We start from the raw sequence: 15,228 nt of genomic DNA, 5'->3' as shown, positions 1-15,228 counted from the left end.
TATACGACTATCTTTGTTCTAAATTACAAGAAGTTTTACACTCTTTTTTTAAAAAGGCAGTCTAGTCATGTTATTGAAAATGTGTTGTCATTCCCCTATACACTAATAGTTATAACTTAGTTTGTGGTACTATGGCTCTTGCATAAGTCTGAGACTAATGTCATGATATGAAATAAACCATGTCTATATACTCATTCTCGCACTCAGATATTCTATACTGGCAGGTGCTCAAAAAGAATATTTCCTTTCACCAAATGTAATGCCATTCTTATATGCTCACTTCAAAATTTGCTTGTTTTGAATACAAATGTATTATTCAAGTTCTCCATTTCTCAATAACTCAAGTCAGCCATAACATTCTGTAAATATTAAGTAGCTTGTTAAGATGTCCAGTGCAGGCCAGCTAATTTGTAGGACTAAAGAATAACAAAGCTGACCAAAAAAAAAAAAAACCCCCCCACACACACAGCTCACTAAGTGGTTTTCTTTTGGGTAGTAACAATAGATCAGCATCCAGGTAATAAATGGAGTTACACCTGTTTAACAAGAATAAACTAAGCTATTCAATAAACTCAGTTTCAAAAACCCTGCTATATAAAACATGCAGATCACTACTTTGACATTTTAGCTCTTTTATCTTTAGTAAAATGGTTATTGTTTAACCTTTTAATTCTTGAAATTAAGTTAAATGGAGCTTGGCTAATGGCCAGTAGTATCTACTATTTAAGGGGAAACAGATTTATTTAATTAGGAGTTTTAAAGACTGAATTAAGCCAATTCTCTTAGTCTTTGCTGATCTGCAGATCAAGTTTCTTCAAGGAAAGAATGACAAGAACATTTTAGGAATAAAAGAAAACATAGAATGGGATATCTGATAGCTTCTCCATTGAAAAGGAAATATTTCACCAGTTTATTACCTCTGAAAGTTATCAGAATGAGATTTAATTTCTAAAATGACGCTCAGTGATTTCAATTTAATTTTTCTGTTGAAATATTTCTGTATATATATTAAATATTCACACATTGTATTCAGCTATAAGCAGCTATGAAGTAAGTAAACTTCAACACAAAACTATCATGGAGGGGATTGTTAGCACTGCATATTAAGGTTAACTAACATTTTTTATTAAAATCTCTGTTTTCAGCTGCTTATAAAAAAAATGGCCATATCTTAACCATTTGGGCTGAAATTTTCCATGCCAATTATCTGCCTCAGGCTAACTTTTTTGGAAGATGTCAACCAAAACACTTAAGTAAGTTGAGAATGAGATTAGTGAAAAATACACTGTTTTACCCATATTAAAATTTTTACTGATCTTTACTTTGAAAAAAGTTCTAGAGCCCCCGTGCTTTGGATAAGGGCTTCAAAGTTTGGAAGGGGTGGTTTTTGTATCAGAGATGTGCCTCTTTTGCTATCCAAAAGGAAAATGGACCCAAAAGTTCACCAAGTTATAAACCTTTAAAAAAAGAAAAAAGAAGAAAAGGTTTGCACAATTTAAGTAAAGACATATTAGATGTTCGCAGTTGATTTCTCCAAAGATTTCATTTGCCCTGGACATGCTCCAAGCCCAGGGCTTGGGACCTTCCTCACATTTGCAGCTCTGGCCTGGATACCAGAACTGAAACCTGGGCATTTGCAGCAGTCTCAATAGACATTCTGCTGACACCCGGGCAGCACGTGGGAGAAAGCTGCCTGATTGAAATGAAGAGGTGGCAAGAGCCTGACTAAAATGGGACAAGAATCCTAAAGAGTGGAGACCGGAACTAGTTAGGTACAGAGAATAGAAGTTTAAAGGGCTGTAACATGGATGGATACCAAGATTTCTAGCTCTGGGCAGGGAGTGTTGTCTTAGGGTTAGAGCAGCAGCAGCCAGAGATCTGATACATTATTCTGAAAGACAGCGTAGCTAAGGAGATGAGACTTGGGTCTGCCATGTGAGCAACCTGGGTTTTCTTCTGCCAGAAGTGACCATAAGCTTAATATTTAATGTTGTGAAATACTCAAATATTAAGGCCAATCTACAGAACAGGCATTTGAACTCATGGTCTCCTACTGAACTCAGACTCCCAGCCCAGTGGACCATTCTCTAGATTAAAAGATTGGGGGTGGGGGTAGAAAAGGGGGGATAAAGAGTGGCATCTCAGTGAGGCTTTGGAGCATGCCTAGTGCAAATCGACCGTTCAAAGCTTTAAGGACAAGTTCTACTCTGCAAGTGGAAATAATGATTTTCTGGGGGTTATCCCAAACCTCAGTCAAATCTGGGTGAATTTCCCCCCACAAACATTAGTTATAGGTATCACTATACATTCTGCCTATAAAGCTAAAAACATAGCTACAGCAAAACATGTTGTAACCATAACAAAGCATACTTCAGGAATTAATAAGTAAAAATCAACCATTTACCTACAGATACTGCAATTCCTATGTAAACCATTGTGGTAATTAAGATGGCCAACAGTGTTCCTTTAGGTATGGCTGATTGGGGATCCTGAAAGAAACATTTTAATGAATACTTGCAGTACAAGTAAATATGCAAACTGTACATTAAGCAGTAATATGATAAACATACTACTTACTGCAAGATCACCTGAGATATTTGCACCAGCCAGAATGCCAGTTGCAGCAGGAAAGAAAATAGCAAATACAGAAAAGAAAGTTTCATCCGCTCGGAAATCTGGTCCAAAATTCTCAGTAAATATTTCAGCTGTTAGAGAAAGGAATTTGTTAAAATGTATTATCCTATACTGTGTTTGTAAACAATCTCAATATTTATCAATTCCACCTAAAGCAGTTATGTGAAAGCAACTAAAAACAGACAAACTAACCATGGCCTGAGATCATAGTATTTGCATATAAATTACATAAGTGTCTAAAATGGCAATATTTTACACTTGGAAACCCTTAGAATGTCTTTCCAGCCTCAAAATAATAAAGTCAGCAAAGTAGAACAGAAATCTCTCTTAAAGTAATACTAAAAATAAAATACCTAGTTCTGACATGAAAACAATCTAAATGAAGCTAATAATAAAAATTACCAGGTTTAAAGAAGCTTTAAGAATGTGAATACATAAAGTGTATGGAGGAATTAGGAAAAACTGGGCTACCCACAAAGAAACTTTTTTGCGGTTAGAACTCTCTCACTTTGCAATACTGAAATACAAAAAAGTACAGCAACATAGAACTACATTTCAGCAAAACGTGAATTTTTCCTGTGAAGTTGTTTGTACTCAAGTGTTATAGCATACCTTTATAACCAAAGAAACCTTTAACCTTCTTGCTATCCAGTGGAATAAATGTTCCTATGATAAAGTCACCAACAGCAAATAGCAGGATCACCAGCAGAACAATCTGTGCCTGAAATTTTAAAAGTTACAATCAAAGTCAGGTAGCTACCATATACTCTGTGAGCTAAAAGATGTGGTCCTAATAAGTTACTTTAAATCTTTGTGAGTCCATTTTCACTTATTAGATTTAGATAAGTCATGTGGAAAACAACATGACCAACAAAACAAAAACAACAACCCACACACAGGGAAGAGGAGAAAAGAGAAAGTGAGCAGATTTCTAAAAAGGAGAATTATAACGAAGTTAAGAATTAAACTGGCCTTGAATGAAAAAGGATAAGTCCTAAAATTCTGGGAAGGTGTAATGATCTTTATTAATGTCTACAACCAGGTGGAAGCAATAAAAATTGGTTTCTCCACATATTCTCCTACAAACTGCCAATGTATATAAATAGTGATTAAGTGACTACAAAAATTAACAAACATTATGTTTTTTATTTGAGATTTCAACACTTGATATTACTGAAAAATCAAAGTTAATCACACCAGTTTTACTTTTGTTGTTTTAATCAATTCAGACTAGCTGATTTTCTGATTCTCATGCAATATAACTGGGTTGCAAAAAGTACAGAGGAAGATTTGAATTCAAAACAGTGTTCATTCATTTTTCTAACAAAGTTTTGCAAACAAACTTGATTTTTAAGAAGTCAATTTCGGGGCACAAACTGCTTGATAGCATCATGACTGCTATTGTGTAAATAATTATATTTTTAAAATATTCCACAGACAAAATGAGAAAGTTTTCGGCAATACGCTGTTTTGGAATTTTACAGTTGAATTGCAAAGGGGAAAAACAGTTTGCTGTGCCCTTTGAATTTTCATAACAGAATACACTATCTGAGCTTGAAATCAGTCGTGTAATAAGATCCACTCATTCCCCACAGCATTAGGCTCCCCTCAGCTGGATTGTTGCAGCAAAATAAGAGGACTTCAGAAGGTTACATCCTAAACTGAAGCTATAGAAACTAAGTTGAAAAAATTAAGACCACTACATAAAAAAAAAAAAAAAAAAAAAAAAAAAATCAGGTTTGTAGAGATCAGTCCTAGAAACAATCTGATCTAGAAAGAAGGCCTGCTCCACAGCAAACAATATGTTCAATGATGAGAAATAGAAGTTACAGGTATAGACGCTAGTTTTCCTTTTCGTACACTGGTATCCACCGGTCTTGCCATTATCCATGGGAAGCAGCAAGCAGTAAAAAGCCAAATCCTATAGAAGGAAGAATCAAATACAAAGCAACAAATCCCTCTACGAAGAATGAAAAATGCCCTTTTTTTAAAAAACAGATTTAATTTTATTTGCTTGCTTTGTTCAGATCTAGGACAGCTCGAAGAACTAAAAAAGAAATGTCCATCCTGTAGTACTTGATGATGGAACTGGAAAATTTTAAGTGGCCAGACTGCTAGTCTCATTGGTCAAAGTCTTGCTTTTCAGCCCAAAACTTTAATAAACTCTTTGCAGAATACACTTTAGCATATCTAAGCCCTCGTCCAGACTACCCCGCCGTATCGGCGGGTTAAAATCGATTGCTCGGGGATCGATATATCGCGTCAATCTAGACGCGATATATCGATCCCCGAGCGCGCTTATATCGATTCCGGAACTCCATCAACCCGAACGGAGTTCCGGAATCGACATGGAGAGCCGCGGACATCGGTCCCGCGCCGTCTGGACGGGTGAGTAATTCGATCTTAGATATTCGACTTCAGCTACGTTATTCACATAGCTGAAGTTGCGTATCTAAGATCGATTTTCCCCCCCTAGTCTGGACGAGCCCTAAGAGGTGTCTTACAAACCAACCATGAAAAGCATATAGTCATTTTAGTCTTATCCCCAAGAAGAGGGGTCTCAAACTTAAGAGTCCACTTCACATCCAATGTTCAAAGTTTATTCATGACAGACCTCTACTCTGATATAATGCGAATTCAGATATAACGTGGTAAAGCAGGGCTCCGGGGCGGGCGGGGTTGCGCACTCCGGTGGATCAAAGCAAGTTCGATATAAGTTTCACCTATAATGCAGTAAGATTTTTTGGCTCCTGAAGACAGCGTTATATTGGGGTAGGGGTGTATTTGGACCTGAGTGTGTAAGGAAAAGATGGCTTTCGTTTCAACTCTTTTGTCTGTCCATGCACACAGTCAGGTCATGCCCTCAAATAACCTCTTCTTCCACAGAACAATTGAAGATGGGATTTTATAAGACAGAGCTCCCAAGTCACTTACTCTTACAACTGACCTGCAATACTGAAACATGGCCAGGCATCCACTAGGGGAATGTAAAAAGGGTCTGCAGAAAGAGGTTTACAGTTCCATGTTTCTATTAGTCTCCCCTGTGCAAGACTGACAAACAGACAGGGGTGAGGGTGGGGGGGCTCTGGTGCCACAACTCTGATTAACAACCCCAATAATGGAGAATTGAATCTTTGGGTAAACAGGGTTTAATCCCTCAAGGAGGCCATCTACAAGAAGTTAGATTTTCTCCAACAGAGTCTGAGGGGATTTAGGCCAAAAAGTCTACATACACGTAAATGATTTTTCCCAAATGCTCTTGCTTGCTCTAGGACAAGGGTCGGCAATCTTTCAGAAGTGGTGTGCCAAGTTTTTATTTATTCACTCTAAAGGTTTTGCATGCCAGTAATACATTTTAATGTTTTTAGAAGGTCTCTCTCTATTAGTCTATAATATATAACTAAACTATTGTTGTATGTAAAGTAAATAAGGTTTTTAAAATGTTTAAGAAGCTTCATTTAAAATTACAATGCAGAGCCCCCTAGACCAGTGGCCAGGACCTGGGCAGTGCGAGTGCCACTGAAAGTCAGCTCGCGTGCCACCTTCGGCACGCATGCTCTAGTTTGCCTACCCCTGCTCTAGAAGATTTCAGAGATTTGAAAAGAAAGTTAGAGTACCTCCCAAAGGTACCCATACTTGTGGCTTAGACTCTCAAGTTGAAATATCAAATCTGTGATCATCAGAGGAATTTAGGGGTCACAGTAAAGCGAAGCATTCAGAAATAGCAAACTGCAGGATCTCTATCTGCTATGTTTATTAGCCCAAGGAACTAGAATCTGTGAAATCAGTATGGTGTGATCAGGTTTACAGCATTTTTCAAACCATTTTGTGAATTAGGAGATGGATGTCCACCAACACAAGTGTCTTCTGTGCACCAGAATGCCATTATTGAGAGCAAAATATTAGTACCTTGCTGTTGTTTTAAGTTGCATATAAATGTAGATGAAAAGTGTTTGGAGAGTAGATCATTATCAAAATATTTAATTTATCTCCCACCTGTCTGCTGCTTCCTTCTGGTAACTGAGCCAATTGGCCTTAAGGTAAGTCTTTCCCAGGGTGCAAGTTGCTCTGAGAGGCGGGCTCTGTTTCTCCAGGAAAAGAGATATTCTAGTGGTCTTGTGGTTCAAGTTTGTTTCTCCTTGGCACAGAAGCACTATGTGGGCAAGCATATACCATGTGCCACTGTTGTCCAGTTGTTATTTTTGCTGAGCAATGTGAAAATATTGCTACAGATTTTAGTATGATGGCTTCAAAAGTTTTGCCAATTACTTTGGAGGCACTAACAGAGACAGAAACAAGTTAATGGTAAAGATTTAGGAGTTCAGCATTGTCCATTGGACTTGTATGTGCACTCCACCAACATGAATAAGTATAAAACAGTAGACACTGGAGACTACCTGAGCAGAGTACTGGAAAATGAAGATTATAAACTTCATTTATATACATTAATAAAAATATTTTTCAATAGAAATTGAAATGAAGTGCTTTAAAAAAAATTAGCTCCAAAATGGGCAACATCCAGAGAACACACTAAGAATCTTGGGTTCTGTTTTGTTTTTAAGTTATTTGTGAATTGCTGCTGGCACTGCTACTGGATTACCTGGAGAGAAATTCCCTTTCCCTGGATAACTTACTGCTAAAAATGTACTTAAAATGTACTAAGGATACCTTCTTTCTTCATCTGGACTATAAAGATCAAATCAGCTTGGATAACAGTGTCAGGAAGGATGATATGCCAAATAATATGTACATCAACACAATGTTTCTGGTGAATTCTTAGTTACAGAAAATGATCAGGTCATCATCATCATTACTGCCATCTACCATAAGAGGGAAGATATGATTTTTGAGATCTGTTGTGGTTAAAAATGTAGATCAAGCCATTTCTTGAGTGATTCAGGGAAGATATTAAAATGGGAGGTTGCACTCACACTGTGGGGAGGCATAAAGAAAGGACACTGGGAACAAGCAAAGTGGAAGGTGTGCTAAACTACTCAGCCATAAAGCGAGCATATTGAGTGGAAGATGTGGTAAAAGTGGCAAGCTGGGCTAGGGCAGGCCATAGCAACTGCTCCACCACATGCATGAAAGTAGATTCAGCATACAGAATCCTCAATCTATCTTTAAAAGGAAACCTCAGTCTTCCAGTTACCAAAAATCTAGGTCATTTGAGGTTTCCAGCAGTCAAAGAAAATTCTCACTCCAATGGAAATGTTTGTGGAGATCAGTGGGTCTGAAGCTGCTCTTTTAGGTGGAGGGAGTGTAAGCTAGGATCAGAGTATAGTGCATAGCAATCTAGCACAAGGAATATGAAGTCATGCAGAAGGGGGAGATGGGAACCTAAATTTAATTGTAGTGGACTGAGCAGGTCTAAACCCATGAACAACATCCTGATTAATAGCTCTCCAATGTGAGAGGAAAGAGAACAATTTATGTGGTCACCTAACTGTATTATCCACCAAGTTGTGGACAGTATCCATATTATATGCTGATTTTAAACATTTATGCATGTGAGTGTGTTTCCCCTTTAAGGGCTGCTTTACAGCAGGTAGGTAAATAGGGGAAAGATTACAAGCACGTACACAGGAAGGCCAGGAAACAGCTTGGGCCAGGTTAGGACTAGGTCACTGCACTGCCCTTTGTGCTGTCTGGAAAAGTGAGGAGATATTCTACCCCATGCAGACTGGTAGATACCCTCTGTACCAGGATTGCGCTGGCAGCACCCACTCTGTACTTGGCAAAAGGACTGCGTTCCATTTTGACCCACTGTGAACATTATGCTAGTTGCCTCTTTTTCTGTGGCAGTGAAGGGAAAATTTCCTCCATGGCTCCCAGATTGGCTGGCACGGTATGGGTTGGGTTTTGTTTTTTTTTTTCTTTCCCCACAGCTGGTCTAGGATTCAGAGCAGTGGAATAGGGAGGTTAGGTTCTAATGTCGCAATTAATATGTAAAACTTGTGGCAGATGTCCAGTGCAGGTACTCAGTATGGATAGAAGGGATACAGTTGTTGGATAAAATGGATTGGAAGTACAGCTTCCCATCAGGGAGCTAAGTAAAGGGGGCTTGGGGCTCCTACATCTCATCCGCTGAGAGCTGGCTCCCCTCCTTTTCCTGGCCTCCCTTAAAAGGAACTGAAGAAAGGGGTTGAGATTTTTACGTATTAAACAGCAGGGAGCCAAACTCCTCTTTCCTACACTACAATTTGTTGCCAGGAACTCTCAGACATTATAACTGAATACATTTATGACCTATTTAAACCACATCCATGGCCTCTTCTCTTTCTTTCCGACATGGACAGAGAGAGGTGTGTACTAAGTACAAATGTATATTAAAAAGTATCAACAGAATCTGGAACAGAACATACATAATAAGACTATATGAGCTCCCCTAGTGTCTTCATATAAGTAGCGTCACCATTTTAAATTTTAGATCATAGTTACTTACTTTTGCTTCCCATTCCATTCCTGCTACAGAGATACCCAACAATACAAGTACTGTGATGGCTCCTATAATTCTGATGTCGTTCATCCGATCCAACATAAGTGCACCATTTTCCTAGAAGAGAACAATTTTAAAGACAATTACATACAGTGCAGAATGTATTTTTCCTACTACATGATATAGAGGGAGTAGTGGTTTAGAAATTGAATAAAAATAGATTGCTTTTACACCATTGGTTCAAACCTGCTGATGTCAGAACAAAAAATAGGACCAGCTGAGGATTGTTCAGAGGATTAAATGAAATAGCTAGTGGTCCCATTCACATGAAAATGAGTAAACAGGATTGACTGCTTTCAACCAACAGAAGGGATATCAGCCAGCAACATTATTGACAGGCTCCATAAAGAAGCCAGTCACAGAACTAACATCCACAAGCTGCTCCTTGATGACAATACAAAGCCTTCCACATTGCTGTGCCTCTACTGTTCTTCATGCTATAACTGCTCTGTAGATAGGGGGTTCACGGATTCTAAAGCTTTTCTTCTGGCACCTCTTAAGTAGTAGTTTTTTTCCTACTAATATGTTTAAGAACTCAATTACCATCACTTAACTCTATATTACACCCGACTTAGAAATATATGAGAGCCTGTGTGACACAACAGCAGCTAGAGATGAAGGAAAACCTTAACTCATCTTCCTACCAATGCAAGATCATCCTCTGTATTACATTTACAAAGGTTCTGAAGTATCTAGGCACGTGTGCGCTTTACTAGTTTTAAATATCGCTAGAAAGGAACCTACACTACTTCCTTTCAAAGACTATTCTACAAGCTAATACAATTTATAATTGGGAAATCCTTGCTGGTATTCAGATGGCATTAAGAAAAGGAACATTTACATCCCCAGCCCACTCCTCTCATACTACTATAACTACTCTTCTTCCTTAATGTTTACACCTTTCAAATATTTGTAGATTTATGTACCCCAGCATCTTTAGCAGTCATTTGTCAAATTATATATATTTAGCTCTTTAAACCCTCAATCATTGCTGTCACTCATCTGAATTATCTCTTATTTACCAATAGCTTTATGGTAATGTATTGCACCAAACTGAATAATCTATTATATGCCAGGTGTGGTTATACCATAGGATTGATATAGAGAGGGATATTACCTCCTTATCATTATGTGTACTGACACCTCTGTGTATACAACCCAGAAAATACACTGGCCTTCTCTTGCTGCCATATTGCTATACAGACATTTTTGGTATTATTCCCAAGTCTCTTCCTACATTATCATGTTCCAAGTTCTTTTCTTTTCACTAAGGGTAAATTAAGATTTTTCTCAATCAAATTCTGCCCCAGGGAAATTAGATCGTACTTGTAATTTTTAGCTAAGTTCATTCTATTATTTTCTGCCCATTTTTAAATCTTTGTAGATCCTTTAAAAGAAACTTGGGAACATTCTACAAGACAGCCATTCATTTTAAGCTTTAAAAGGACTGCTTGACAACAACAAAATGCTTATTAGTAACTCATATTTCATTATATTTTTTCTAAACTGTCAATTTGATTTTTATTACAATTTTAGCTTAGTCCCACTCTAAAAAGGCAAAATTCAAAAAACTTGATAAACTGAATTTGTCATAATTCAACAGTGTATTAATATGAAAAGTAATATTGCAGCACATCCTAAACCTGTATCAATACATGCTGCTGTTAACCAAAATAAAAATTAGCATAAAGTCAGGGTAGTCATACAGATTAGCAAATGCAATTTATTTACCTGCAGCAGTTCTACAACTGTCTCTGCAAAACCAACCACATACATGGCTACAGCAACAGCATTAGCAAATGCGAAAATTAGGCCTATTGCACCACCGAATTCAGGTCCCAGGCTTCTGGAAATTAAATAATATGCTCCTCCTAAAGAAAAATTGTATGAAAACGCTTTAGAACTCTGGACACAAACAGAGCTGTAATTATTCATATGGGCAGCAAAGTCACAAGCATCAAGGAAATTTTTAAATCCTAGGCACTATGATAATACAAATAATAAATCTCAACTACTTTCCTTATTTCTGTTTAAAAACTCAGTATGTAATAGATAGTGACAATTTATTTCTAGAGATTATACTTTCCCAAGTTTTATGGTTCAAGTACACAACTGATTTGGAATTTTACAGATACTTGTCTGTCTGAACAGGCGAAACAATTTTGAAGGATGGAGGCTGGCTGAATGCTTTGTTACTTAGACACACTTTTACCTCTAGATAACATGGAAGTAGAATTTTCCTCAGTGAGGACTTGTGCCTCTGACATGCACTGAAAAAATTATGACTTGTCTGTAAATCTACGAATTTGGTGTTCTGTTTATTTTTTTCTTTTTAAATAATCCATCAGGTATATTATTTGAGATTAGCGTAAACATGCATATATAGTCAAGAAATACTACTTTGTTTCAATTACCTTATGCTACAAAGTACTTGCCCCCTAGCTGTTCAGAGTTTCCCTGAAAACAGCTTGGCTTTTTGCCCATTGGGAACAACGAGAGATAGCCAAAACTCCTTCTTTCAGAATGGCTACTAACAGCACCCTGAAGCTTCATTCCTATCAAAAACTGGAGGTTACAATCATTTAAAAAAAAGGACAGATCTTCATGGAATTTTCTGCAGTATAATATTATATCTAAAAAAAAAATTCAATTAGGAAGTATAACTGCAGATCATTAATCTTAAATAAAGTTCTTCAGGTGTAATCATTGCATGAGATTTCAGCAAGTTTGTACAACATGAAAATTTGAAAAGTCTTCATCATAAAGATCATTTGGGACTAAAAACATGGTGCAACATTTCTTTTGGCCTTCCCACTCTGCCCTGATCCCCCGGCCTTCAACTTTAACGTCAACTAAGTCAACTTTACTTCTACATTCTCAGAAATTTCATTTTTTACTCAAAACGTAAGTGCTGTAATTTTGTCAGGTCCATAACTCGCCTCCACAAGTCTGGGCATATCTGTCTCTATTTTCAAAATGTGACATTAAGTGAAAATCTCCTAATTTGCAATAAAGACTTTCTAAAAGATCTGTTTAAAGTCAGAAAGCCCTTTCCAGTATTAAACAGGAAGTAATCTATATGAAATGCTGGAAATAAATATTGACTGGTATAGCTCATAACTTGATAGAAAGTAGTCAAACCAATTGTGCAGAATGACTTATTTCTTGGGTTATAACTGTTACCTGGATAGAAAAACAATTCTCACAATTCAAGAAATCCTAGTACAATATATTAACATATGCATTCAACAAGAATGAACACTGAAACTAGTTATAGCTGATAAAATCCTTTGTCTTATGATAAATCTCTAGTCTATACGATTTGCAGTTTCTTTAGCTTTCAAATGATGTCAAGGGAGTCTTCTGTACTGCACTGCGAACGTCATGACAACCAGAAGACAACTATTCCATTTGAAAACTGTTTCTTTATATTATCCAACTTGAAATATATTCTCTGTCTTAATTTCCATGCACAAAAATGTTTTAAAGAGAAAATGGGGCATTGGAGGCTAAATGGAAGAACAACATCTGAAAAAAAAATAGAAATTTAAAGAAATTATTTGACACTATAGAAATGCATGTTCTTTTTTAAAAAAAAAATTCTCAATGTTTAAGAATAAATCTGCAGGCAAACAACACACATTTCCTTAATGGTATCGCCCTATAGAGTTGCAGATAATGGATGTTATAAGTTGAAGATAGCATACTCTGAATCCAGTAACGGATCAGTTTCAGACTAGGAAATATTTATTACGTGTGCATAAAAGGATGGGACAGGGGACGAGAAGGAATAGATTTAAAAATAAATCCTAGAGTCTACCAGAAGAGACGCAAGAATATAACTTTACTCTTTAATACACAGAAAAGAACAGTGTTAATTAGAATAGATACATTTAACAGCTAAATGCCAAATGACAATTTTATGCTTGTGACAAGGCTAACACTTAGTTGCTGGTGTTCCTGCTGTGTCTTATTTGCCCTGCAATAGTGGCATTTTTGTCTGCGTGTCTAATAGTGAAGAGTGGGATAGGCACATAAGGAGCTTTTTGTAACTGCTATTGCTTTACTTTGTTACTGGTTTTTATAATAAAATGGCTGACTGAATACTAGTGATTACTCTGCTCCAAAAGTATTTCATGACAGTAAAGTCTATCCCTACACCTTAAGCTCTTACTAATTTCATTTTGCAGATACATAGTTCCTGGCTACAGGACATAAGCCTGCATGCTAACAAAAGTGCTAGTCTCAAACCAATACCTTCTGGAGAGAAAAGCATTAACATTATCTAAAGGGTAACTTTTCAGAGCAACTGAACTTCTTTTGGAAGAGTCTGCCATCATAAAATTGTGTGCACCCAGGAACTTATATTTCAGTTTTATTTTCTTCAGAACTATATATTCTACTACAGGACAACAGATGTTTCTGAAACAATAGATATGTTTTTACCAGGAAATACATAAATTTCATCCAATGGATTCATCTATAGGAAAAAAAGTTAAAATTACTCTTTTAATTTAAACCCAGCCATGTAACAGAAGTGGGGACTATTTAATAGCATTCATTTTTTAAAAAATAATGATGTCTTTTTTTTAAAAAAAGACATCATTATTGAGCAATTATATGAGCATATGGATTTATTCCTAAACAATTTTATTTCCAAGGTGCCTGTTGCATCAAAAAAAAAAGAAGAAGAAAAAACAACCTAATTGCTTACTACAGAACACTAATTAGGTTCTGAAACTATAAAAGACTTAAATAGCAATAACAAACAACAAGGAAATGACTAGCTCTCTCCCCGTACCAAAAAATCTGCAGGAAAACAAGGCAGCATTTCTGTGAAATTGGGAAGGTGAGCTACCAATTAGAACCACCATGCAAGTTATTCAATTAATTTGTTCTTTAAAAAGAGGGGGTGGGAGGAGGTAAGAGACATTGCAGAACAACAGATGATATTTCCTAGAAAGGGAATCCTTTTAGCTATTTTCTCTTCATGCCATCAACACTTATTTATCATTCTTAAAGAGAAGGGAGAAGAAACTCAGATTTAAATCAGAACCTTATCTTATAAAAGGGACAAAATTTTAGCCACAGTTAAAGTACAAAGAACTATTTACAAAAGTAGTTTTACCTCCTCTTACAAATCCATTGGTAGCTATTGCTGAAGTAGACAATCCTGTGATAGTTGTCACAACAGTTGCCATTGCAATAACCAAGACAGAAAGAGCTTTGAAAAGAAAAAAATATATAGTTATATATTAAAAATTAAAGCTAGCTTCAGAAAAGTACATGTGCCTTGTACTTCATTGTGTCAAAATTGAGAGAGAGAGTGTACTTTCCAAACAGGTTTGGATAACATTAGGCTGGGCAGAGCTCTTATACAGATATGGAAGAAACCTCCTTTCCTACTACCCTCTTCTTCTCCAGAGAGTTGGGCACAGTGGGATTCAGGGAGAACTAATCAGATTTGGTAAGGAGAACACAGTGCACCTTCTTATCAATAGCATAGCAGCTGTGCTCCCTAGAACTTGCTACAGATGTGAGGCTTTTTGTAGTCCAGTTCCGGGGTAAGCCTTCAAGGCTAAATTAAAGTGTAAGTATTACCACATACTCTCTATATCTATCAATCTCTACTTTTCAGACCTAAACTAAAAATATGTAACTCACTCTGAAGAACTATGAAAGAGAGGAGTCAGATTAGACATTCTAGCAAGTTTTTCCATTTAGCTTCTTAAGAATTTTATGATCATGCTGTGTAACAGGCAACACATCTGTATTATTCAGCCCCCTTTCCCCAATTGCTCTAAAATCATAGATCATTGATAACTCATTTAGAAGTTACCCAGTCTCCATATATATATATAACTGCATTTGCTAAAACTAAATAAGATGTCAAATTTTTAAAGATTGTATACATACCTATCCCAGCCTGTCCTACAATCCATGACAGTCTGATGAAGAGCATCACACCCCAAATATTCAACAAACATCGTACCTAGGAGAACATATCTTCTCATAATTGCATGGTTTTTACACATAGAGTTATTTCAGCTAGATATTGCAAACAACGTGTTAAACCTACAAATACATTCATACTT

General features: G+C 36.6%; 1 protein-coding gene across 2 annotated transcripts in view; it reads right to left on the bottom strand.

Moving 5' to 3' along the window:
* Positions 1-15,228, bottom strand: part of SLC12A2 (solute carrier family 12 member 2) — a 121,931-nt gene that overhangs the window by 66,659 nt on the left and 40,044 nt on the right. For both annotated transcript variants that reach the window (XM_050945618.1, XM_050945617.1), the window contains exons 3-9: positions 15,050-15,125; positions 14,262-14,357; positions 10,865-11,004; positions 9,080-9,190; positions 3,247-3,355; positions 2,578-2,705; positions 2,405-2,489 (exon numbers count right to left, since the gene is read on the bottom strand). In XM_050945618.1, the coding sequence (XP_050801575.1) occupies positions 2,405-2,489; positions 2,578-2,705; positions 3,247-3,355; positions 9,080-9,190; positions 10,865-11,004; positions 14,262-14,357; positions 15,050-15,125 (745 nt within the window). The remainder of the gene's footprint in view (positions 1-2,404; positions 2,490-2,577; positions 2,706-3,246; positions 3,356-9,079; positions 9,191-10,864; positions 11,005-14,261; positions 14,358-15,049; positions 15,126-15,228) is intronic.

This window comes from Gopherus flavomarginatus, chromosome 3 (assembly GCF_025201925.1).
Source record: "Gopherus flavomarginatus isolate rGopFla2 chromosome 3, rGopFla2.mat.asm, whole genome shotgun sequence".
Taxonomy (NCBI): Eukaryota; Metazoa; Chordata; order Testudines; family Testudinidae; genus Gopherus; species Gopherus flavomarginatus.
The sequence above is the reverse complement of the archived record's forward strand: the minus strand, read 5'-3'. Positions and strand labels throughout refer to the sequence as shown.